Here is a 27097-nt window from a genome sequence, read left to right as displayed (position 1 = left end):
ACATGAAATACTTTTCACCATTTAAGCCTCTTGTTCTAGTAGGACCACATAAGTTCGTTTGCACTAGTTCCAATGGTCTTGTGGTTGAGTATTCTTTTGTCTTGAAGCTTACCCTAGTCTGCTTGCCCTTTTGACATTGTTCACTAATAGTGTTTGCTGGTTTAGTAATCTTAGGTATGTGTCTCACATCTTCCTTTGAGCTCATTTTGACAAGATTGTCAAAATTTATATGGCCTAATCTTCTGTGCCATAACCAGCTATCATCAACCTGTCCCATCATGCATTGTGAGTCCTGACACTTTCAGATTATACACATTTTTATTAGTTCTTTTACCTTCAGCCACAAGCCTTCCACTTTTTTATCTCCTAATTTCACAACCTTTAGAATCAAATGTAAATTTGTACCTGTCGTCACACATCTAACTAACACTAAGCAAGTTATGTTTCAGTCCTTCCACATAGTAGACATCATGTGTCAGTAATTTTCCATCTATGCTTAAGGTTCCTTTGCCCTTTATCTTGATGGAGGAGTTGTCACCAAACCTAATTGAACCACCATTCCAATCTTCAAGTTTGGTAAACTTATCTTTGTCTCTAGTCATATGATTGGAACTGTTGAGACATGGACCAGCTAGGACTCGAACCTAGGACCTTCCATACGTTGCTGGAGTGCTCTACCACTGAGCTACTGGTCCCTCTTGGACCAGTCCATCGTCAGTCCGGGTGTGGCTTATTTCCAACACCAACACCCCCCCTTAAGCCACACCTCTCGTGTGCTTGGGGCTCCTAGCTTGGACCTAGCTTTGATACCATGTTGAGACATGGACCAGCTAGGACTCGAACCTAGGCCCTTCCATAGGCTGCTGGAGTGCTCTACCACTGAGCTACTGGTCCCTCTTGGACCAGTCCATCGTCGGTCCGGGTGTTGCTTATTTTTCCAACACCAACAGGAACAACCACTATCAATCACCCAAAGATTTTTCCTTTTGGCATGAAGTGTTGTTTGTACTAACAAGTTAGATTCTTCCTTCTTATTACCCTTTTCTTTCCAAACTTGTTCAATCTCCTTCTCAGGTGCAACATTTGACTTAGATTTATCCAAGGGGGTAGCATCTACTTTCTTTTCCTATTTGGCAACTCTTGTTCTACAATACTTTGCTACATGGCCAAAGTTGTTGCACTTGTAACATAGTATGTTCTCATTAAATTGAGGAGTGAGAAACCATTTACTTGACTGATTCATTCTACTTCTACACTCAGAACTTTAATGTCTTAACATATCACAATGTCTTAACATATCACAATTGTAACAGACTACATCCATATTCTTTAAGGGGAGTTTTGCTAATGAAGTCTAGAGCTGGTCTATTGTAGAAGTATTTACAATTTGAAAATTTGTGACCATACGTATTACACTTGTAACAGTAGCTTGGAAAATGAGATACATACCAGTTGCTGTGCTGAGGGTCATTCCATGTTGGTGTTCTAGGTCTTCTTCTTGTATCTTTGACTCTTGTGAAGCCATCATCTTTATGCTTGGTCTTCTCTATTGGGGTAGCATTCTCTTCTTTTGAAGCATCAGGGTCTTTTTATTATCAGCAAGGGAGTTCAAATCAGTCTTCTTCTTTAGAGTTTCTTTTGCTTTAGAGGTCTCTCCTTGTTCATATCCTAGACCTCAATTATCTTTATTCTTCTTTTGCCTATTGAGCATGTCATTTAAGGCATTTGTACTACTCTCACATTTCAATCTCAGCTTGAGATCATCCATACATTTCTCAAGTTCTTTCCCTAGTGTTACTACTTCTTCTTCTAGATTTTGACACTCTCTTTCTTTTGCATCCAATTCTGATTTTATCATATCACTCATCCTCTTGGGTTCTTCCAACTGATTTCTCAAGGTGATGATATTCTGATCAGATTCTTCAAGGCTTTTGCTCAATTTATTTTGTTCCTTTATGGCTGAGCTTTTGTACTTGGCATACTCTTTCTTTAATCTACTGATTTCTTCAAGAGCACAAATTATTTCTCTTTCAAGGTCAACTTCATCATCCTCTTCATCTTCCTCATCACTGACATGTGAATTTGCATTTTCAGATTGAGCTCTACTTTCATTCTTAACCTCTTCAACCATGAACAAATTAATCTCTTTTTCACCATCACTATAATCCTTAGCTGACTCACTCTCATCATTAGAGACATCACTATCTAAGGTAAAGAGACTTTTCTTCTTTTGGAAATTTCTTCTCCTTGATTTGAAAAACTTTTTACCTTTGTTTTTCATACTTTGCTCATCATCATCTCCCTTCTCCTCATATGGACACTTAGCAGGAAAATGTCCTATCTTACCACAGTTGAAACATTTGACTTACCTTTGTATTTTCCAGATCCTTTCTTCAGCTTCTTGACAAAGTTTCCTTCAGCCGTGTCAATATCTTCTTCATCAACATTCGTTGTCACTTCCTTCCCTTTCTTAACAGAGTTGAAGGCAGCTTCTCTCTTTGATAATTCAACACTCATAGTCCTCATCTCGTAAGTTGATAATGAACCAAATAGTTCATCCATGGAGAAGTTTTTCAGGTCCTTAGCTTCTTCTATGGCAGAGACTTTTGTGTCATACTTTGTAGTTAGGGATCTCAACACCTTCTTGACTATGACTTCATCCGCAACATCCTCACCAAGCCCTCTTACAGCATTTACTATTTCATCCACCCTTTGTAGATAATCAACAATCTTTTCTTCTTCTTTCATCTTCATACCTTCAAATTGAGCTTTGAGATTGTGCAGTTTGGCCTCCTTCACCTTCGCATCTCCATAGATTGTCTGCAGCTTATCCCACGTTTCCTTTGCAGAATTGTAGTGCATAACTTTGACAAATTTTGTATCAGTCAACCCACTTAGAATGGCATGTTTGGCTTTTCCATTGTACTCATATTCCTTTTTAGCATTTGGGTCAGTAGGAGAAGTTTGGGGAACGGTATAGCCATTTTTAACTGACATCCAGACATTACAACCTAAGGAGGATAGATAGGTTTCCATTCTTCTGCTCCAAAATACATAGTTTGTGCCATCAAACATTGGCACTTTAACAGAGGAGGATTCTTTTCTAGCCATTGTGCTCACAAACCAGAATCAACCCAAGTTGGAGAAAGTTTATCTAATGGGGAACTTAGGGCTTTAATACCAATTGAAGGAACACAAATAGACCACTAAGAGGGGGGGTGAATCAGTGGAAATTAAAAAATTACTTTCTAATCATTCAAACATTGATAATTGAAATGTAGAGAGATCAAAAAACAAGCACAAGGAAAACATACACATATAACACCAAATATACGAGGAAAACCCACTGTGGGGAAAAACCTTGAAGAGAATAGCTGCTAGAGTCTACTGCTCTAATCCAGCCTCACAATGAAAATATTTTGATTACAATTTTATGGGCACCAACCCCTGATCTGAGCACCCACTCAGATGAATCACAATAAAAAGATTTCAAAGACAATTTAGGTACCTTGTTACAAATGATGTTTTGTAACTCTATTGTACTCTTCACCTCTACCTCTGTTGCTTTCTTTGTCTGCAATTCTTCCTCTCTTTCCTCTGATATTCTTCTTAGCCTTGTTTTTCGTTATGTTTTCTCTCTATTCTGCTTTGCTCTTTCAATTCTGCTCTCGTTCATCCAACTAACAAATGACTACAAGATCATATTTTATGATATCTCGCACCTGCTCAAGAAAACTCCCACCTTGCCTAAATTAATTGTACTTATCGGGCTGCAAAAGGATTTCATCATTTTCCACTTGCCTAGCTGCCAACATTAATTTCCAGCCATCCTTTTGTATCAAACCTCTTCAATCAGATTTAATTTTGCTCCAACAGTTCACTATCAACTTTAAATCTCTTTCTTAGACAAAATGAATTTCATTTGTGCCGTACTTGCCATGTCTGCAGGATCTTCTTTGGTCAGCAGATCAACCTTGGTCAACCCTCACGCTCTATTGAGTAATCGTGGAGATTTCTCTCCTCTAGCTGATGCCCTAGATCTCACCCATGACCATCTTTGGCTCTGTGAATGAACTTATCGATGAGACTTGTCAATGTCTCCTCAATGACCTTGACTATCATCCACTCGGCAAAACTTGGAAGAGATCTTGATGATGTGCCGATGACCTTCCACCTCATTTTCCACGTTGTGCCACATCGACACTCTGCCTTTCGTCCAATTGGCAAAGCATGAAAGATACCTAGACGACATGCCACATCATCGGCCACATGTTTGTCCTTTTCTGCCACGTTCTGCCACGTCACCTCTTCCATCGTTTGATCCTACCACGTCACCTTTCGTCTTATTCTGCCACGTCATCTCTTCCATTGTCTTGTCAGTGAGGCTTGGAAGAAGCCTCAATGATGTGGCGATCATCGCCTCATCAGCGAGGTGCTGAAGAAGCCTCACTGATGCACCAATGGCCTCTCCCAACTTGATCGATAAGACACGTGATTGTCTCATCGATGCCCTTACTGTGATCAATGAGATGCAAGATTGTCTCATTGACGAACTCAATGGCCTGCATCCATTGCCTAATCGATGAGACATGAGATTGTCTCATCGATGAACCTAATCTTCTTTTGCTTGATCAATGAGACATGAGATTGTCTCATTGACGACAACTGAATGCCTTATTTGCTTCTCAATGTCCTCTTGAAAGGTGGAACGTATCCTTGATGTGATTGATTTCCTTGTAGATATCTTGAATGTCTCTGACTTTGACCTTGGGATCTTGGATTTCCGAAGGAAATTTAAGATTGATGTAATTGTATCCCTCTTTGATCTTTGCACTTGCATTTTCATCCTTTGTAGTGTCCTTCCTTGATGCCTCCTCCATGTGATTGAATCTTTGTGGTTGTGATGATCTTCATGTAGAGAAATGTTGTCTTGATCCTTCTCTCACATTCTTGAGGTGTTCTTGGACATGGTGAAGATATACCTCTTGCCTTGAAAGTCTTTTGTTATGGTTGAGTCCTTCATGACATCGATTCGGCTCCTTGTGCATCCTTGTGAAGTCCTCTCCAATGCATCAAATCTGAAAGACAGATATTTTGTATCGAAACATAAATGAGAGAAATACTAACACTTAGCAAATCATGCTTCCTGAAACCCCTCCCAATCTGGAACTTGAATTTTCAAATTCTGGAAATTTGACCCTAAAAGGTTTGATTTGCAATGTGGATTAGGTCTGCCCAAATTCACACCACAGACTGTAGGTTTTGCATCAAATCAGGTCCGTTAAAATGGTGAATAGGTCTGATGAAGAATTCAATCTATTATTTGATCAAGTTTGCCATCAATTGAAAGGAAATTGATAAGAATTTGCTTGTATTCTGCTGGTAGAACTCACTCTGCTCCTGCTCCTTAATCAATTATTGATTGAACTGCATATTGGTGTTTGAAATGAATGACTTGTCCTTGATTTATATGATTTCTCACCCCATAACTTGTTCTTACCTCATTTGGCTGACTTGCACACTTGTTTGAAATTGAATAATTAAAATGTTCATTTAGGTCGGCTAGCATGAGCAACATTTGTTTTGCCTTTGAAGTTTTTGATTTTCCCTCCAAGGAAGCCAACTTGGACAATCGATCTCTTTGAGCAGGTTTTTTTAGGGGGTTTTTAAGGACAATTTGCAATCTAGGTGCATTTTAAACCTCCTTAAGGACATTGTTGGGTGGTAATTCTATGTACACAAGGACTAGGAAGTCGGCTAAGTTCACTTGAGGGTTTGCATACACAGTTTTGAAGGTTATCAGATATCTTATTGCTTTCCTACCCTAGGTCGGCCATCATGTTAATACACCCTTGAAGGGATATAAATATAGGTCAAGGGCATCCCTCCCCAACACTTTCATCACTTGCACATCAATTAAATCTGCATTGCTATGCGAGCTTAGGCCTGATTTTTAGGATTTATAACCCTGATTTTTGAGGTCTGATTCCAATTTTCTGATCTGCAGGGCACACTAAGGGAGTTAAGAGGGACAAATGGAAGGTGGATCTGAGGTGCAATGAGGGACTAAACTCCATGTCTTGGGCAGTAGTTACGTGGTGGCAGGGACACATATGCTAGGCGCATATGATGTGTACTAGGACTCAAGGATAGGCACATTTAGGGTGTGCTCATGGACAAGCTAGGTGCTGGGCAGTAAAACATTGCATGTAAGGACACGAGGGTGCTAAATGAAGTGTTCCAAGGACACATGAAAATGATGCTAGGTGGTCTTTAAGTGCATGTAGGGACAAGGATTGATATGCTGGGCGGTGTTTGGAGATGTCAAGGGATTAATGTTGTAGGTGCGTTTTAGGGGTGTGGAAGGACAAGATCCTATGGCAGGATTTGAAGGTAATGAGGGATAAAGACAAGAATGCTAGGCGGTAATAAGAAGAAAACAGAAGGCCTGCTTAAGAAGAAAAATGCTTTATACTTGCAAACAGACTAGAATGATTGGCATAGCACTCCTGCAACACTAATTGGAAACATCTATTTTAGTTGCAATCTATCTTATATGAACACTTTAGAAATGCTAATAAACATGCAACAGTGAAGACTAGCACACTTCCTAAGCTCAATACTACAAAAACAGAAGTGTAAAGAGATCATAATAATAAGAAAAGCTTAGCATCTCATCTAGATACATGATCCATACAAAGTTACACAATCATAACAATAAAATGTATAAAATAAAATCAAGGAAATTGGGAGATGTGTCTCCCCCTCCCCCCCAAGACACATCTCCGGTTCTTTTCACGCACCCAAAGACATCGTTTTGGGCTGAGAACTCACTTCCATGTTTCTTGTCGTCTCCTCGTCTCCCACTAAGTTTCTAGCTGTCTCCCACATGTCTCCTCGAAAAAAATGCAAGTAAAAGGTTAAAAACAAAACAGAAACATTGTTTTGTACCCTTCATCTTCCGCTGGAAGCATTGAAGCCGCCCTAGAAGAGTGAAATGCGCCGAGAAGAATGCAACCAGGTTTGCAAATCATGGCAATCTTCTGTTTACATTTGTTTTGTATATATTTAAACCCTGCAATCATGGCATTTGATGATACCACGTTTTTATCCCACACTTGGTTCTAGGTTAATTGTTAAACTATAAATAGTTCAAATGCCTTTTGAATGCTTCCACATTTTGCATACATGTCTACCAGCACAGTTGCTATGCAACTTCACTGGGAGACATGCATGCAGCAATTGTGCTAGTAGACACGTATGCAAAATGTGGAAGCATTCACAAGGCATGTGAACTGTGTTTGGTCTCATTGAATGCCATGATTACAAGCTTTTTCAACAAATCTGTTTTGTGCAAACTGCAAGTGCAAACTGAAACAAGCATTTTACCCCTTGTGATATTTATTTACTTTTGTCATGTAGAATGTCAAGTGGGGGTAAACAAGCATTGTACCGCTTGTGGAAGTATCACGAACGTGTTTTGGGGCATAAAGGTACAGGTGGAATAACCGCGATGAAATGTAAGTTTTGTCCAATGGCATGGCAAGGTACTTGTTGTCATTTTATGACACCTTTGGTCCATCAGTGAGAACCGATTAGAGATATGTTCCATGGACCAGGGCGGCCACAATTGATCATGGAGAGAAGAATCATGAAGTGTGAAGTGTTGCCTTGTCTGGAGGAAGTTCCTCCCTTGGCCTTTTCTTCTTCCCCGGAACTCCAGAACCCCGAGGTTCCGAAGTTCTTTGCCTTAGCCGCTTTTCTTCCTTCTCCGGAACTCCGGAACTCTGAGGTTCTGAAGTTCCCTTCCTTCCCTTAGCATTTGTCCAGTTTCTCTGGAACTCCGGAACCTCGAGGTTTCGAAGTTCTTTCCCTATCTTGCCCATCCTCTCCTTAGCCTTCCTCTCTTTTTCCCTGGAACTTTGGAACCACCAGGTTCCGAAGTTCCTAGCCTTCCTTTCCTTCGCCTCTTCTCTTAAGTATCTCCTTTGCCTGAAACTCCGAAACCCTGAGGTTCTGAAGTTCCCCTTCTCTCTTTAGCCCTTTCCCTTTTCGAAACTCCGAAACCCCGAGGTTCTGAAGTTCCTTTGTGCAATTCCCCGGAACTCTGGAACCTCGAGGTTCTGAAGTTCCTTCTCCTTTTGCCTTCTCTCTTTAGTTCCTCCAGAACTCCGTAACCCTGAGGTTCCGAAGGCTTTTTTCTTCTCTTCTTCTCTCTATCCCGGAACCCCAAGGTTCTGAAGTTCTTCCTCTGTCTTCCTCACTTCGGGAGTCCAAGCTTCCGAAGTCTCCCGGCTTCCTTCCGACTGACAACACTTCCGGATGGTGTGATAGACACTCAAAGCTCTAAATGTTCCAACAACTTTGGTGACTTATGCACCTTCTTTTGTGGAGCCACAGGGGTGCATTTAATGTTTTTGGCAGGATTTCCATCAAGGGAGGTACGGGGCCATGCTTGGTGACTTATGTCATGTCTGCGTACTCTGACTTTGGAAGGTCAGTCAATCCACCCTTCTCAGAATTGCCTTTTGTGGGTATGGCTAGGTTGCTTGCATGTACAAGTCAAGTGCATGCACTTCCCTACACTCCCAGACTGACATACAGGGGTCATGATCACTCTTGTAACCATTTTTCTATATAAGGTTGTTAAGCCTCATTGTAAAGGGTTCTCTCCTTGCTGCCTTGAGCTTTCTTATGCTCTTCTCTTCTCTTGAAGACTTGTAATCTTTTGCATTTCTGCAACTGTAAGATTGGCCTTTGGCCTTATGATGAATTGAAAATCTCTATTCTTGCCTTCCTTCAACTTATGTATGATGTGTATGTGTTCTTACCTTCATTATAAGTGTATGTTTGTGGTTTCCTTTCACATGTACGCTGTGTTAATTGGTTTTTTGAGTGTGACTTTGTGGGAATCCTTCTCCCCTCTTAACACTTAGAAAATTCCACCCTCCACACATGCGTTTGGGTCACTCATGCAATTGAAGCTTGTGCATCTCTTAGGATTTTTAGTTGATTCCTTGTGCCATTTCGGGTGGGGAGAGGAACAATCTCTTCTTGGTGCATCACCTCCCTTATTTCAAGCAATTTCCTCTTCCCTTTACCTCTACAATTTGTTAGGATAGGCTTAGGAGTTAGTTTGAAGTGTTGAGTTGGTTCAACACCTACACCTGGATTGAGAAGGAAGCCGACCTTCTCCGGAGATTCAACCCCTTGCGCAAGGTCCCACACTTTGGGGTTGTTTCCATGTTTTTCAAGGTTGCTGAGTTGATAGCTTAGCAAGGGTGCAAGCTTTTGTGATAACAGTTTTTGGCACGCCTGGTGGGACTTATTCAATTTACATGCTAAGGATTTAGTGCTATTCTTAGTGTTTTGGCCTTTACAGGCAGTCATCTCTCAAGAACTTGGTGACTCTGCTCAAAGACCAGTTCCTGTTCACACAAAGTTCGTAGCTTTGCTTACTTCGGACCCCCAGGTTTCGAAGTTGATGAAGCCTGCTTCGCTCCGTAACCCTAGAACCCCCAGGTTCCGAGGTGCTTAGACCCGGACACTTGGAACCCCCAGGTTTCGAACTCCCGAGGTGCCCAAGCAGTCATACTCCGCAACTCCGAACATCTGAGCTTCCGAGGTCGGTTGTGGATTTCATGCCCAAAATTCATACAAGGGCGTCTTCTAGGGGTAGTTTTCAATTCATAAAGCTTCCATCTGTAGGCTCTAGAAGGAGAAGAGGCAGATCTTCATTGTCACCAGTTAGGGGTGTCGAGGTTGTAAACACTCCATCTCCCAGGTCTCGTTCTACTCCTCCATTTACAAGACCATTGCTATCAAGGGCTTCCACCACTCATATCAATAGACCATTGTTTCGCATGGCTAGAAATCAAGTCTTTGTTACCTTCAATGGGGGAAGTCCCCTTATTTTGACTCAATGGAATGACATACCAGTAGCTGCGTTGAAGAGTATACCATACTTCACTGGTGAAACAGCTACTACACCCATTGAACACATTCAAGACATTGCAAACATCTGCTCTGTCCATAACATCACTCAGGACGATGTTGCTGTCAAACTCTTGGCCACAGCTTTGAAAGGCAAAGCCTTGCAGTGGTATAGAAGTTTGTCTTCTAGTTCCATTCACAATTGGGACAAATTGGGGAAGAGGTTGTGCAACCATTTCGAAGACAAAAGTGATCACCTATCACTTGTGGAGCAGCTGACTACAATCAAAAGGGCACCCCACGAGTTCATGGGAGACTTCAACTTCAGATTCCATAAGACATGGAATAGGATTCTTGCTCTAGTGAAGCCATCTCCAAATCATGCATTCTTGTATTATCTTAGAGCTCTCAACATCGATATAGCTGTCATGATCCAATAAATGGGTGGAGCCTCTCTACAGGGTGCATATGACATAGCCATAAGAGCAGAAAATTGTTTGATTCAGGTTGGGGAGATAGCTCCAAGGCCTCCAATGCCTCTCTTCCCAGAGGCTCCAACTCAACAACCCACCTTGGCTCCTATCCCCATGGCTCCGGCAGGACAATCATCCACGCCCTCTACATCCTCCAATGAGCTCCATGAGGTCAAGGCTCTATTGCAAAACTTGGGCAATGAATTGGTGGCATTGAAGAGGCAACAAACTCAGTATAGCAGACCTTATAGTACAAAATCAGAATTATCAGCAAAACAGGCCACCCTTTCAAGGCCAAAACCAATGGAGCAATGCCAAGCCCTTGAATAGTGTGAACCCCACAACAGCAAGCAACTCAAAGGTGATAGTTCCAATGCAAAATAACCTCGCCCAAGAGCAAGATTGGTGTCAACCATGTAATCAGCCACACAACCAAGGTGTATGCCAAAATGGAGGGTTTGTCCAAACTTTAGTAGTGCAAGATGAGCCAACCACCTCTGGCCAGCAATATGACCCAAATCAGCCTAGTGTTGGCCCCCAGACTCACTTACAAGGGGATTCTACCTTTGTCAATTGGCAAGAGGCGGAATTTTGTGGTTTGAACCACACAAATGGTGAGTCCATGCTGCAGTATGCAAAGCCAAAGAAGAGAGCCATGGAGGCTACCTCATGTTCAACATCAGTCCAAGCTCCAACACCCAATGTAGCCATCCATGATACAAGCCAAAGTACCATGCAAGGGAACAAGAGCCAGGTGGAGACCCAAGTCGTCCAAAGAGCAAAGGCAGACCTTGTAGCCTCAGAGGGGCCTCTAAAATCAGCTGGTGTCCCTTTCAACATAGTTGATCAAATGAAGAAGGCCAACCTCAATGTCACCATGTGGGAGGCCCTTTCAATCCCATCTCAAAGGGATTTGCTTAAAGAAGCACCGAAGGAGGTCAATTAGTCACGTGATGAGGCAGTAGTTAGAGAAAGGGCAGTCTCCACCAGTTTGATGCAACCCAAGGAGGAGGAAGGTTCAAGCAAGATCAGCAAGCCTCCCCCTTTCTATCTCTCCTTAATCATAGGAGACAATTTGGTTCACAAGTGCATGATAGATTCAGGAGCTAGTAGCTCAGTCATGCCTAAGAAGGTAGTTGATCTTCTTGGCATAGAATACGAACCTGTGACCAAAGGGGTGTTCCAGTTAGATGGCACTTCTATTAAGACGGTAGGGGTGTGATGTTAACCTTGCATGCATGCCCTCGTTGCACTGTCTTGCAAGACATATCAATCATCGACCTCCTTGCCTTCTTTGCCATCTGCCTGTCTAGAGACTTCACAACCAAGATAGGTGGGTACTTGTCTTCTGACTGGTCCCATATGCTATTTCGAACAAGGCATGGTACCAAGGTCACCATAAGGGCAGAACCCATTGCCCAAAACCACATTGAGCCCTACACCCCCAACCCTATAAACATGAATTGCACTTTGCATGAAGAGGGGGAAGAGTGTGCTGTCCGTGAGCCTGCTACTCTCTTGCAAGAAGTTCCTGATTGCTTGCTGGATGAATGGGCCAATGCTTTTCAGTTTGATCCATTAGTTGAGACCGAAGAGACTGGGCTTGGCACCTATTGTATCCATGAAGAGGATACTCCTATCCCTAACCTCATCAAGACACAGAGATTCAGAGGGGTTATGGAACATGTTTTTTGATGGTTCAAGAAACAAGAATGGTGCAGGTGCTAGTGTGATGCTTGTTTCTTCTAAGCAAGAGAAATATTTCTTCTCTTTTAGGCTTCAATTTTTGCACTAACAATGTCGCTGAGTATGAAACCTTGGTCCAAGGTCTCCAACTTGTACAAAGCAGAAAGATCAAATCTTTGCAAGTATTTGGAGATAGTGAGTTGGTTGTTAACCACATCTGAGCCCAAAGTATAGAAAAGAACAACCTACTCAAATCATACAAACACAGGGGTTGGGATTTGATTGAAGGATTCGAGGCCTTCAATATCCAGAGCATTCCTAGAAGTCAGAACAAGCATGTTGATAGGCTTGTAGCGGTTGGTGCTCAATTCGACATACCAGCGCATGTTGCAAGTGAAAAGGAGCAACACATCAGACTTGTTGTGAGGCCTGCTGTCCCAGACAATCAAGCAAATTGGCAAGTGTTTGAAAGCGATTAGCAGATCGTCAATTTCTTGCAAAATGAAGCAGAATTTTCTGCTAAAAATCAGCCTAGGCTGCAAGACCAGTATGGAGATCAAATCATGCAGCTCAACTCCAACAAACTGCCTAAAGGTCTAGTTACCTTGGAAGGCATATTCAACTCGGATGATCAGTTGGAGAAGAAAATGAACTTGGCTGCGAAGAGGGGTGATTACAAGCCAGTTGTTGTTGCTAAGGGTAGGTCCTTGAACTTGGGCAAGGTGTGTTCCTCAACCGAGCAAGAGGCCTTTGTTGAGCTTTGCCAACAATATGATGACATAATTGCTTGGACCTATGAATACTTGAAGGGTTTTGACCCTAGCTTAGCCCAACATACCATAGAGCTAGGCCCAGATGCAAAGCCAGTTAGACAAAAGCGAAGGCCAATAAACCCCAAAATTGAGCCGCTAATGAGGAAGGAGTTGACCAAACTCATAGAAGCCAATATCATCTTTCCTATCAAGCACTCCTCCTGGGTGGCCAACCTTGTCCCTATAAGGAAGAAGAATGGGGAATCAGACTATGTGTAGACTTTAGAGATCTCAATAGAGCCTCCCTTAAAGATCACTATCCCCTTCCCTCTATGGAGCAGATTCTCCAAAAGGTCAGTGGCTCAGAAAGATTTTCATTCTTGGATGGGTATTCAGGCTACAATCAGATCTTGGTCCAAGAATCAGACCAATACAAGACTGCATTTACTACTAAGTGGGGTACCTATGCTTATTGTAAAATGCCCTTTGGGCTAACCAATGCAGGTGCCACGCTCCAAAGAGCAATGGACATGGCTTTCAAGGGTGTATTAGCAAAGTTTGTGCTTGTATACCTTGATGACATAACTGTTTATTTGAAGCATGCAATTGACCATCTTGGTCATCTTGAGTAGGTGTTCATAAAATGCAGGGAGTATGGTGTGTCTTTGAACCCTAGCAAGTGTGTGTTTGCTACTGATCAAGGAAGATTGTTAGGACACATCGTATCCAAGGAGGGTTTGACCATTGATCCAGAGCGAGTGGAGGCTATTCTTTCTCTTCCACTCCCCAGTCACAAGAAAGGATTGCAAAGTTTCCTTGGTAGGATCAACTTTGTGAGGAGGTTCATTCCCAACTTTGCCACCATGGTAAAACCCCTCACTTCCATGTTGAAGAAAAACTTGGCTTTCAGTTAGACCAAGGAGGGAAGGGCCGGTTTCAAAGAGATCAAACAAGCAATTGCTCAGGCCCCTACCCTTGTCAATCCTAATTACGAAAGGGATTTTATCCTCTATACCTTCGGAGGAGAATCCAGTATCTCAGGTGTCCTAACACAGCTGAACGATGACAGGTTGGAGCAACCTATTGCTTTCTTTAGTGAAGGGCTAAAGGACTATGAGCTTAAGTATAGCTATGTAGAAAAGCAAGTCCTCACTGTTGTAAGGCCATTAAAAAGCTTTAGGCACATGTTGTCCAACAACAAGATCCAACTCTTAGTTCCACATGCAAGTGTCAAGGATTTCCTTCTAAACAAGGACATCAGTGAGAAGAGGGCTGGGTGGATAACCAAGGTCATGGAGTATGACATCAACATCAAGATGACCAAGCTTGTAAGAGGCAGGGGCCTATGTGAACAACTTGTCTCATCTTCTGAGACCACTTCAGAGGTTGCCCTTGTGTTACAAGAAGATCAACCAACTAACAACAACACTCAATTCAGTTGGGTAAGTGACATGACCACCTTCTTAATGGAAGGTAGATACCCCCAAGGTCTAGACCGGACCAAAAGAAGGCATTTCAGGTTGCAGTCCATTCCCTATAACCTAGTGAATGGCACTCTTTTCCGAAAAGACTCCAATGGAGTCTTACTAAGATGCATCCAGCAAAACCAAGTCAACAGACTGTTAGAGGAATTTCAAGATGGCTCTTCAGGGGGCCACTTGTCTGCAAGGACTACAGCTATCAAAATAATGAGGGCTGGTTATTACTGGCCATCTTTATTTAGTGACTCACATAGATGGGTGAAGAATTGCAAGAAATGTGCTCTCTTCTCTGGGAAGCAAAGGTTAGCTGCCCTACCTCTTCATCCCATCCAAGCAGATCAACCGTTTGCCCAATGGGGTTTAGACTTCATTGGCATGATAAATCCACCTTCCAATGCTGGCCATAAGTGGATCTTGGCCGCAACGAATTACTTCACTAGGTGGACAGAGGCAGTTGCATTGAGGGATGCCACTGAGGCCTCAGTGTTGGAATTCCTTGAGGGAATTGTGACAAGATTCGGTGTTCCCTTCACCATCATATCAGACAATGCCAGGGCATTTGTTGGAACCCAAATCAGTTCTTGGGCAGTTAAGCATGGCATATATTTGAAGACATCATCCAACTATTACCCTCAGGGTAACGGCTTAGCTGAGTCTTCCAACAAAAACCTCATCAGGATAATTTAACGGACAATTGAAGACAATCAGAGGGCATGGCATACTAAGTTGAAGACAGCCTTATGGGCTGACAGGATCACACCCAAGAGGGCGATTGGTAACTCCCCTTTCATGCTAGTATATGGGAAGGAAGCAAGATTCCCAACCTCCCTAGAGTTACCCTCTCTTGAACTAGCACATCAACTGGAATTAATAGAAAATGATGCCATGACAGTAAGGCTAGCAAAGTTGATGGAGCTAGAGGAGGTTAGAAGTCAGGCTATGCATACACTTGAGACTCATCAAGGGCAGCTAAAGAAAGTTTTTGACAAAAGATGACTAATAGGGTCTTCAAAGAAGGATTTCTAGTTCTCAAGTGGGATGCAGAAAGAGCCAAAGCTAGGCGACACTCCAAGTTTGATGCTATCTGGAGTGGCCCATATGTCATCGCTAGTTGCAAGGAGGCCAATGCATTTCATCTCTCCAAGCTTGATGGCGACGTTCTTCCAATCCTAGTGAATGGGATTCATCTCAAGCCCTGCTTCTGAAGAGGGTGTTGATAACCTTGTAAATATTAGACTAGAAGGTTGTTTTGCTTTCACAAGTGCTTATGCACATGCCACATTCTCCTTAAGAGGGTGTGCGCTCTAGTTTCTAATTTTTTCCTCCAAGTGATGGCACGCACATGTTTTGGGTCCTTTCAATGACTCAGTGCCCAATGAATGCTTAAGGCTTCTGGACTTCATGCTTAGCAGGCAAGCATCCTGCAGAAATCACCAAAAATGTTGTCGTTTTATGACACCCTTGGTCCATCAGTGAGAACCGATCAGAGATATGTTCCATGGACCAGCGCGGCCCCAGTTGATCAAGGATAGAAGAATCATGAAGTGTGAAGTGTTGCCTTGTCTGGAGGAAGTTCCTCCCTTGGCCTTTTCTTCTTCCCCGGAACTCCGGAACCCTGAAGTTTCGAAGTTCTTTGCCTTAGCCATTTTTCTTCCTTCTCCGGATCTCCGAAACCCCGAGGTTACAAAGTTCCCTTCCTTCCCTTAGCTTTTCTCCAGTTTGTCTGGAACTCCAGAACCCCAAGGTTCCGAAGTTCTTTCCCTATCTTAGCCCCTCCTATCCTTAGCCTTTCTCTCTTTTTCCCTGGAACTTCGGAACCCCGACGTTCCGAAGTTCCTAGCCTTCCTTTCCTTCGCCTCTTCTCTTAAGCATCTCCTTTGCCCGGAACTTCGGAACCTCAACTCCGGAACCCCGAGGTTCCGAAGTTCCCCTTCTCTCTTTAGCCCTTTCCCTTTTCGGAATTCCGAAACCCCGAGGTTTCGAAGTTCCTTTGTGCAGTTCCTTGGAACTTTGGAACTCGAGGTTGCAAAGTTCCTTTGTGCAGTTCCCTGGAACTCCAAAACCCCGAGGTTCCGAAGTTCCTTCCCCTTTTGCCTTCTCTCTCTAGTTCCTTCGGAACTCTGGAACCTCGAGGTTCCGAAGGCTTTTTTCTTCTCTTCTTCTCTCTATCCAAAACTCTGAAACCTTGAGGTTCCGAAGTCTCTAGGCTTCCTTCCGACTAACGACACTTCCGGATGGCATGATCGACATTTAAAGCTTTAAATGCTCCGACAACTTTGGTGACTTATGCACCTTCTTTTGTGGAGCCACAAGGGTGCATTTAATGTTTTTGGCAGGATTTCCATCAAGGGAGGTACGGGGCCATGCTTGGTGACTTATGTCATGTCTACATACTCTGACTTTGGAAGGTCAGTCAATCCACCCTTCTCAGAATTGCCTTTTGTGGGTATGGCTAGGTTGCTTGCATGTACAAGTCAAGTGCATGCACTTCCCTACACTCCCAGACTGACATATAGGGGTCATGATCACTCTTGTAACCATTTTTCTATATAAGGCTGTTAAGCCTCATTATAAAGGGTTCTCTCCCTGCTGCCTTGAGCTTTCTTATGCTCTTCTCTTCTCTTGAAGACTTGTAATCTTTTGCATTTCTGCAACTGTAAGATTGGCCTTTGGCCTTATGATTAATTGAAAATCTCTATTCTTGCCTTCCTTTAGCTTATGTATGATGCGTATGTGTTCTTACCTTCATTATAAGTGTATGTTCGTGGTTTCCTTTCACATGTACGTTTTTGTTAACTGGTTTTCTGAGTGTGACTTTGTGGGAATCCTTCTCCCCTCTTAACACTTAGAAAATTCCACCCTCCACACATGCGTTTGGGTCACTCATGCAATTGAAGCTTGTGCATCTCTTAGGCTTTTCAGTTGATTCCTTGTGCCATTTCGGGTGGGGAGAGGAACAATCTCTTCTTGGTGCATCACCTCCTTTATTTCAAGCAATTTTCTCTTCCCTTTACCTGTGTAATTTGTTAGGATAGGTTTAGGAGTTAGTTTGAAGTCTTGAGCTAGTTCAACACCTGCACCTGGATTGAGAAGGAAGTCGGCCTTCTTCGGAGATTCAACCTCTTGCGCAAGGTCCCACACTTTGGGGTTGTTTCCATGTTTCACAAGGTTGTTGAGTTGATAGCTTAGCAAGGGTGCAAGCTTTTGTGATAACAGTACTTACACTAGGGTGAGGGGCTCATTTCCTTCACCAACCTGGAAAAGGTGTTGATCCTTGTCCAAATGAGGTAGAACATCTTGATGCTATGAGGAATCAAGAAAGAGCTAATGGGAAAGTTTATAATATTAGCTCCTCTCATGCTTCTATGACAAGGGCAACTGCTGCAACTACTAATCAAAATAGAGAGACGGAGGTAGATCTGTCTTCTAGAGATTTAGTAGCGCAACTTTTTTACAAGGGACCACACATTGGCAGCTCCAACCCCATTAAAAGGTTTTTTGATGTGTAAGGTCAAAAAGCAGTTGATGCAGCAATTGCACACTTCCTTTATGTAAATGGAATACCGTTTAATGTTGTTGGTTCACCTTTCTTTGGAGAGAAGTCTAGGCTATCAATTATGATCCAGCTGGGTATAAGCCACCTAGGTTTGAAAAACTTTGCACTACTCTAATTGATAAAGAAAAAAATTGATTAGAGCAACAAATTGCATCAACGATAAGAGTGTGGGCTACAAAAGAATGCAATATTGTGATGGATGGGTAGACAGATACTAGAAATGGTCCACTACTTAATGTCATGGTAATATGTAGCAAAGTGTCTTAGTTTTGGAAGGCAATAGACTGCTCAAGGCAAGAAAAACATGCAAAAAAATTTCATAACCAGCTATGTAACAACATTGAGTACATGGGGGCATCATGTAATGTCCCTACAAGTTAGGGATCACTATCCTGCAAAATAGATTGTTAGAATACAACAAATATACATATATATATAAATAATCTAACTTGCATCATAACTTTAAAGTACTTAATTAACATTAATCATAATTCTTATCTAATAAAAAGGATACGAATGCCATATGAAGATATGTCCTTAGGCGGCTGTGTAGCTCGCCTTCTTGGAACCCATCTTGGTTCCAAGCCATCCAGGAAATCGAAGGTGAATTCGATTCTTGTCTTGGATGTAATTTCTTACACCCAAGCCATCCAGGAAATCAAAGGTTAATTCGATTCCTATCTTGGATGTAACTACTTACACCCAAGCTATCCAGGAAATTGAAGGTTAATTTGATTCCTGTTACACCCAAGCCATCCAAGGAAGACCATATGTCAATTCCTTGCCTTGGATGATGCATCTCATCATCCAAGTCTACCAAAGGGGACCAACCAGATCCCTCTCTTCTTGGATGAACTTTGTCAACCAAGCCATACATATATGCATATAGATATTCAGTATATACTGCCTACCAGGGATTATCATAACCTCCATTAGGCTAAAGGAGTTTCCTCTCTATAGCCTCCATCATATAATCACATTTATATTACATTTTACAATTTATTACTATTTTCCACTTCATAATCTACATTTACATGTTCCTAACTTAACATGTATTCCATAACGTATATTCAGGAAACATCCATTATCATATATTCATATTTATTTATTAACGTATATTCCTAACTATTCATTAACATATATTTTCACATGTTCATTAACATATGTTTACACATATTCCTTAATATCTAAAAACCATTCATTAATATATATATTAAAATATTCATTAACATATATATTAAGTATGCATTAATTACATTCATTAACATATATATTAAATTATTCATTCATTAATATATATATTAAAATATTACTTATATTCATTAATATATACATTAAATAAGCTTTAATTATATTCATTAACGTATTTAATAAAATGTTCATTATTTATATTTATTAACAAATATAATGAAGTATTCATTCATTACTTACCTGTCGTAACCTGCAGCTGTAGCTTCCAGACCTCTTCCTCTATCCACGCAGCAGACCTCCTTATCCTTTTTTTCCCTTTTCTAAAATGAGTTTCTTCCTCTTATAGTCTTCAATTTGTAGTGGAGGGTTATGTCCCTTCTTATGGTTACAGCCCTCTCAAGAGTGGTGTCTCCTCATCCGGTCCTTTGCCCTTTAACAACTTCTTGTTGTTTGGGTGTAATTGTACCCCCTCAATAATTAATGACATCTACTAATATAAACATAAACCGTTTATGTACCCTTAATCATATCGCTGCATTGTTATCTTATATAGGGATCGCTGTATATTAACTTGATGAAATCAGTCCTTAACAAAAACCCGGGCTTTACTTATTGTATATGGAGCGTTGTGTATTCTCTAGTGTATGTATCAATGATAGATAAACGTTTCTTTATTATTGCTGACAGTCTAAGCCGATTAATATTCAATTCAATCTTTTGATCTAAAACTCAGAAAATTGAGAAGTCTTATAAATAAGACAATTTTCTTAGCATAGTAATATATTTTTGAATGCCTTTATTATGTTACTTCTTCCTTTCGGGAGTGAGAGTGCTTGCAGATTCCACGTGGGTTACCTTTGCTGAGGCCTTTGTCCTTCAACCGATAAATCACTAATTTCATGAAGTGATAGCGTGTCATCCATATATTGGCTTTATGGCCCATAGTTAATATAACCGATCATTGTATTCTTGTTTCTAATAATAGTTTAAATCTTTAATTTAAACTAATTCAATCATTCTTCACATCACTTTTGATTCACGCCTTAGCCGAGTATGATCATATTCGTCCTTTGAAATATCGTTACCATTGACGATCCCATCTTAGTTCGGGGACGGGGCATTACACAATTTTCACAAGATAAATTGCTCCTTAAGTTTAGTGCCATTGACTCTAATTAATCCTTAATGTTATTGTGGAGACGTATTAATTTGGATGTGGATCCAATGTTCATTAATCGCTTTTGATTATCTTGTACGCTATCTATGTTTAGATTCCTTCCATTTTAGTTGTCTTAATAAATATTATATTTATTGTTACTTATTTATTTATTATTATAGTTTATTATTTATTTTTATTTGAATATTTCAGGAATATTATTAGTAATAAATATTAATAGATATTAATTAAATAATACATTTAATAAATAAATAAATTTCATTGTTATTATTATATTAATTAATAATAATAATTACTTCATTTAGGATATATATAACGATCGAGGAGGGGACATGGTCACATGACACATCACATGTAGTCCAAGTTGTTATTGATGCTGCCCTTGTTTGTAGAGTAGGTATAGTGGTGCAAAAAAGGTACAAACATATATTTTGGACACCATCTTGTGTACATTCGTTGAATAATGTACTCAAAGATATTGCAAAGGTCTAGTAGATTTTAGATCTCATAGAGAAGGGCAGAAAAATACAGATGTTCATATATAATAATCACCACACGCAAGCCATTTATCCAAAATTTGCCAAGGTGGAACTTCTGAAACCTACTGATACACATCTTATTTCATTCTTCTTGACTGCCTTTGTGAACTCAAAGGAGCTTTGTGTTCCACAATAGTTAGTGATGAATGGGTAGCTTGGAGACAATCTACATCAGAAAGTGCAGTTGAGGTGAGAGGTTTGGTCCTTGATGACCGTTTTTGTGCTGATGTTAGATTTGTTGTGGACTTTATTAGGCCCATATGTGAGGTGATTAAATTTGCAAACTCGAACAAGCTATGTTTGGGAGAAATTTATGAAGATATAGATTCCATGTGTGAAAGAGTCAATAAACTAATAGATGCAAAAGATCTTTCTTTATATCCTTTGATAGAAGAAAAATTACATGGAAGACAAGACAAATTTAACACACCCCTTCATTGTTCTGCCTACCTTAAATCCTAAATGACATAATACACAAGAGACCAATGAGAGGGCTTCACATGAGGATAGAGAGGTAATGAAGGGATTTTGGGCTGCAATAAAAAAGATTTATGGTCGAGGTAAAGATGCTTCAATTATGAGGAGTCAATGGAATAAGATTTCACGTGGGCATGGTGATTTTTTTCAGTGGAAGCTTTATATGATATATGAGCGAAGAAAGGCACTATAGAGTGGTGGTGGAACCATGGAAGTGATAACCCTGAATTGCAATCATTTGCAATAAAATTGCTCTCACAAGTAGCTAGATCTTCATCTTCTGAGAGAAATTGGAGTACTTATGGTTTTATTTATTCACTAAAGAAGAACCGATTAGAGTCAAAGAAAGCAGAGAACATGGTGTACATTCATAGCCCACTTCATCTTCTCTCTCGTGTTGATCTTGCATACATGGAGGGTCCTTCGGCAAAATGGGACCAAATTGCACTTGATGGAGAAGCTTCAGCCATGGTAGATGAAGCAGTTGAACCAGATGGCCTTAATGAATTACCCCATTTCTACTTCCATTGAAGGAACCCGAGCTTGAGAATGATGATTATCTAGAGAGCATCATAGCTGAGGACCTTGATATGGATGATCAATCTTTTGAAGAGTAGACGATAGATTTCTAATTTTTTATTTTTTGTTTGTGTATCACCATCAAAACTATCAATATTTTTGAATTTCAATATGCAATGATACTCCAATATGAAATATGTAGTATGAGTTTTGAACTCTTTAACACAATGACATTTGAGATTAACATTTTGATTTTTGTATTTAAACTTTAAAGTCAATGTTAAACTTTAACACAATTCTTGTTTTCAATGTTCTAACTTCTAGGTTATGATATTTTTTGGAAATTATTAAATGATATTAAAAAAAAAAATTGGCCTCTCCAAGTACCCTCATCTCCTATTTTTGAAATTAGCCATACCAGTACCAATCTCTAGAGTCTCCATGTACCCTCATCTCCTGGTGATCTTGAATAAAATACAAAAAGCAAAAGCAAAATTAAGCTTATTTGGAAATCTCTTGAGTTGAAATAGAACTGGTGAAACAAAATTTTAGTAACCCTCATCATACTATTATGTTTCTTACCTTGCACATTCTCTAGTGTAACTTTATCTATGCCAGCCATAACCTGATTCTAAGATTGCTTAAGCACTTCCACAGGAATGGTGAAAAGAGCTATTGGCACTACCATGGCAACAAGAACTAAAGCAGGATTTTTATTAGTAGCTCCTCAAGTTATGCTTATCTCATCATCATTTGTAAGATGTTCATCTGAATCTGAAGCGCAATTCAGGGTTATCCAAAACCACTTTATTGGCACTCATATCCACAATTTTTGTTATAGGGCAAATTGGTTTCTCACACGAAGATTACTTAAATCCCTCCTAACATGCTCTAGGTGATGGGCACCAACATTGGGGATTTGTAAAACTGTTCTATTGTACAATATTGTATTCATGTGCTTATTAGAGACTGCTTGGCTTCTATTTTTATGGTTCTTTGTTTTAAGCAGAAATTTGAGAACAAAGTTACAGCTTGACCGAGCTCTTGTTTTTTGGTGTTATTTTAGGTTCATATCTATGAGGTATACATCATACTTATGTTTGAATCATAAGAGGATATGCGTATGATGTTTAATTGGAAAAATTCAGTCTTGCTGAGGTCTCGTGATGGGTGGTCATGGTGGTGGTGGATGTAGTTTCAAGGATGCAATTTTTTTTCTGAATTTTGAGGATGGAGGGATGGCTGTGAAAATAATTGAAACAAACTAAAGAAGCTGAAATTTTATTAAGTATATACAATATTCTGATATTACAATGACAATTCTCCCTCTTTTAGGCTTTAAGGGGTTTCAGCAGTTATTACCTGAAAAAGTTACATTTTTAAATTTTCATCTACCAAATGGAGTAAGCTGTCCAGTCCTGAAAACGGATATCTCCCTCCAAGTCTCCATGTTCCCATCACGTTGTCATGCCCCTAAACTCGATTGCAGCCACAACAGTAATCATGACACTACTTTGTGTTGAAGACAAACAACTATTAATAAAGGTGGCTGACTTTCTCAAGGGTACACAGCAATTTACAGTTTTAATGAATAGCAAGTATGGGCAAGCAATTTACAAAGGAAGTGATTATATTGACAAGGCAGTGCTCCCTTAAACAGCAATTAAAAGAAACGGTTTGTTTGATTAAAGAAACATCTAATTACAAGTGAATTATGTTAAAACCATAAAACAACGATTAAAACTTGAATAGTATGTTAAGATATGTTAATATTGCATAAGTTAAAGGGTGCGACCTCCTTGGGTTATGATCATTGATGAAAAGAGATGACTCTAAAGGAATCATCCCTTTGGGGAAATATAAGATTATTATGGAGAGTTGATAGAGAGGGGAGTATGGAAGAGATTGGATCAGATTTGGTATTAATAATAAATTAAGCATACAGCAGTTCGATCATATACTGGTTTTGGTATGAGTTCTTATACATAGCATAATGAATATTATATATGGCTGCAGACTGCTGATTAATTTACATACAATTTAGAATTATGATGTTTGTTTATGATTGCTTAATATATATGTATATAGAATACATGCCATGATATAGGTTTCTTTATATGTTTTGCTTAAATATTAATATATTATAATCAGCCATGATAGGGGCAATGAGGAATTACAAGGAGTGGAAACGGCATTGGGGTCCTCTTTGGAGTACACCACCTCATGGTAGTAGACCGGGTAGCCCCATGAGGCCAAGGGGATACAAGGGGTACTGCTCTTGGGCTTGGAAGGGATGAGTTTCCAGGGCATCCTATTGTGAATACACCTCAACCCTCTATCATGGTGGATCAACATACTAAGGAATCCAATCATAGGAAGTGGAATTGGATGACATGATGAAGGGGAACAGTTATAGGACCCCTCACTAGGTGCACCATCTCATATGGATGACACAGGCCACATGAGGCCAAGAGGGATGGTATATCTGCTCTTGGGCCTAGGGACTCTAGGGCACCCTATCAAGTCACCTTATTCTAGCTTCCCTATGGTTGAATTTCCCCAATAAATTAGAAACATCTTATGATTAAGTTAATTTTCCTAATCCTAGTAGGATTTTAGGGCAAAAACTAGGGCATTTAAAAAGGGGAAATTAAAGACGTCCCCTAGGAGCCCAGGGATGCATCTCCATGGAATGCTGGGAAAATCATATTTGAACTTGTGATGACAGGGCTGCTTAAATACATTCATCACCTCTAGAAAGCAATCAGTTTACATCTATGAGTTACTGTTAATGTGAATTATGTACTTATGAGTAGAATTCATCGTTATATCCTTTAAGATGCAGTTGAGGTCACGATTCTCCCTCATGCTGTTCACATGGACTATCGTGCTGGTCATGTGGTTTACATGGATCACATATGTATGGACATTTGTCATAAACAGTCCATGGTTTGTTAATGATGCCCAATGGTTGTTAGCAACTGAAGCCATGCACTCTTTAGAATATCAAGGTATTACACACAGCCGCCTGTGTGGAACTTGATGTTACACTTATAGAATATTGGAGTCATAATTGACTTGGTATTGGGAACATCCTAGTTTTAAGGAGAGAAAAGAAGCTTACTGATCATTGATCAATCTAACTATAGAGCATTGATCCGAGCTGCATTGCATCATACAAGTGACCTAATGTCTTGTGGGGTTATCGATGATAATAATTGGCACTGTAGTCACTTATCCTGACTGTACAGGTTGAAGAACTGTATATTCAAGCTTAATCATTAAATTCCCTAGTGCTTGAGTACGATTATATTCATCATCATGTAGGGCACTTAAATATTGTTATCAAACATACTTGTGCTTGTCCTTTTCTCAAACATGGGCCTTTTGAGATTAAAAGTTGACTAGCATTATTTGGAAAAATCTATATGTTATACCTTTTTCTTACGTAGTTGTTTCATTTTGTCTGTTTGCTAAAGGTGCAGAGGATCCAATTTATGTGATGATAAATCCTTTGGTTATAAGGAATCATTGGATTCTATAAAGGTAAATTCACAGAAGAATAAGATCTTGTATTAAGGTAAATGAATGAAATGATCATTTTTTGGTTTATCATTACATAAAGGTTGATTAAGGATCAATGTTCCTTTATTGATTTTCTTCTCTTTCACATTAAGCTTTATAGATGATAGTCACTGACTCACTGGCTTCATTCTAGTAATATTTTGTGCTTCCATTCCTATAGACATCAATTATCTCATTTTTCCAGCACTTACAATTTTATTGGAGTCATAGTCAGGATCTTTATAATGTGTAGCAAAGTATAGAAGGGAGAGTCATGACTAGATTATCTTTCCTTGGGGGAAACCGAACTATAACATAAAATCAATGACTTACCATTATGTGTTTGTCATCCCTCAACTCCATGCAGGTTATAGCATTTATGATACTTACAATCTGTGATTTCCTTATTGACTGTCAAGGCATTTGTATGTCATGAAAACAGGTTGCCATATTAAAGATAATGAGAAACAAAGAGAAGAGCTTAAAAGATTTAGAGATTTCAACAGTTGATGGCTTTCAAGGTCGAGAAAAAGAGGCAATAATAATTTCAATGGTCCGCTCTAATGCGAAACATGAGGTAGGCTTAATGTTTTGTCAGTCACATAACGTAGATGCAACCTACACACAACCATCACATATGCCATAGTCAGATCTTAAAAAATTCTCTCATGTGCAGGTAGGATTTCTAAATGACCACAGGCGAATGAATGTGGCTGTAACACGTGCACGTAGACAATGTTGCATTATTTGTGACACTGAAACTGTGAGCAGTGACAAATTCCTCAAACGCCTTGTAGAGTATTTTGAGGAGCATGCTGAGTATTTAAGTGCATCAGAGTATCTTTCTTAATTAACAATATTAGTACACAGGCCGGTTAATATGAGAAATGTCTTCTTTTATTTTGGTGGTTTATGGGAGAAGGGTGGAGGGGTAAGGGTTGAGAGGGAGTGGGTGGACAATATTTATTTATTATAAATTTATAAGCAAACACAAATGTGATATTTTTTGCTTTGTATGGGAATGCAATTTATTCCATTGAAATATACAGGCATGCCCATGTTAAAAAGGTATGAACATTGGATGTTTTGTGCTGTTGTGAGCACATCTATAGAATATTATAAACTGCAAAATATTCACCCTGTAACAAAAGTTTCCATTTTCAAGTCTGATATAGAAGGTAAAGCGAGTAAGGAGGAAAACTAATTATGAGGTATAAATGACCTTTGCCCATGAGAAGTCTGCCATTAAATCAACAATTAAGATGTAAATAAGTCAAATGATTTTTCTGCAAAATATCACCTGTCTTCAGCTTTATCTTGTTTTTACAAAATTTCAAAGATCCGTGAATAATTTCTTTTAAGCTACTTGCTTAATTGAAGTGTATTTAATGACAATATTTGAGTTTCTCGAGTTTACGACTAACCCACTTTTAGTATTTTTTGCTTTTGCATTAAACTCTCTTCCTTGTAGATCAAGAAAGATTTATTATAATTTAATCTCTTCCTTTGTTCTATAATCATCAAGAGCTTTACATTTTTACATCCGTGCAGTATAATTTTTTTCATTTCTTTTCTTCCTTGTTATTTTGTTTTTGATTTTCTTGTCATTTTTATTTTTATTTAATTATTGCAGTTTAAATCATATCTCCTTTCTTAATGTGATCTTAAATGTCAATACAAAAATATATTGTTGAAACCGAAATTACTTAATATTAAAATTAACAACTTAAGAAAATTCATGTTTACAAC

General features: G+C 39.8%; 1 protein-coding gene across 3 annotated transcripts in view; it reads left to right on the top strand.

Moving 5' to 3' along the window:
- Positions 1 to 26771, top strand: part of LOC131060365 (uncharacterized) — a 237039-nt gene extending 210268 nt beyond the window's left edge. For 2 of the 3 annotated variants that reach the window (XM_057993547.2, XM_057993548.2), the window contains 2 exons: positions 25791 to 25925; positions 26025 to 26771. In XM_057993547.2, coding sequence (XP_057849530.1) covers positions 25791 to 25925; positions 26025 to 26198 — 309 coding nt within the window. In that variant the 3' untranslated portion in view covers positions 26199 to 26771. The remainder of the gene's footprint in view (positions 1 to 25790; positions 25926 to 26024) is intronic. The other variant, XR_009372348.1, reaches the window with a different exon arrangement.
- Positions 26772 to 27097: the final 326 nt, after the last annotated feature.

This window comes from Cryptomeria japonica, chromosome 4, assembly GCF_030272615.1.
Source record: "Cryptomeria japonica chromosome 4, Sugi_1.0, whole genome shotgun sequence".
NCBI lineage: Eukaryota > Viridiplantae > Streptophyta > Pinopsida > Cupressales > Cupressaceae > Cryptomeria > Cryptomeria japonica.
This window is presented reverse-complemented; position numbering and strand designations above follow the sequence as displayed.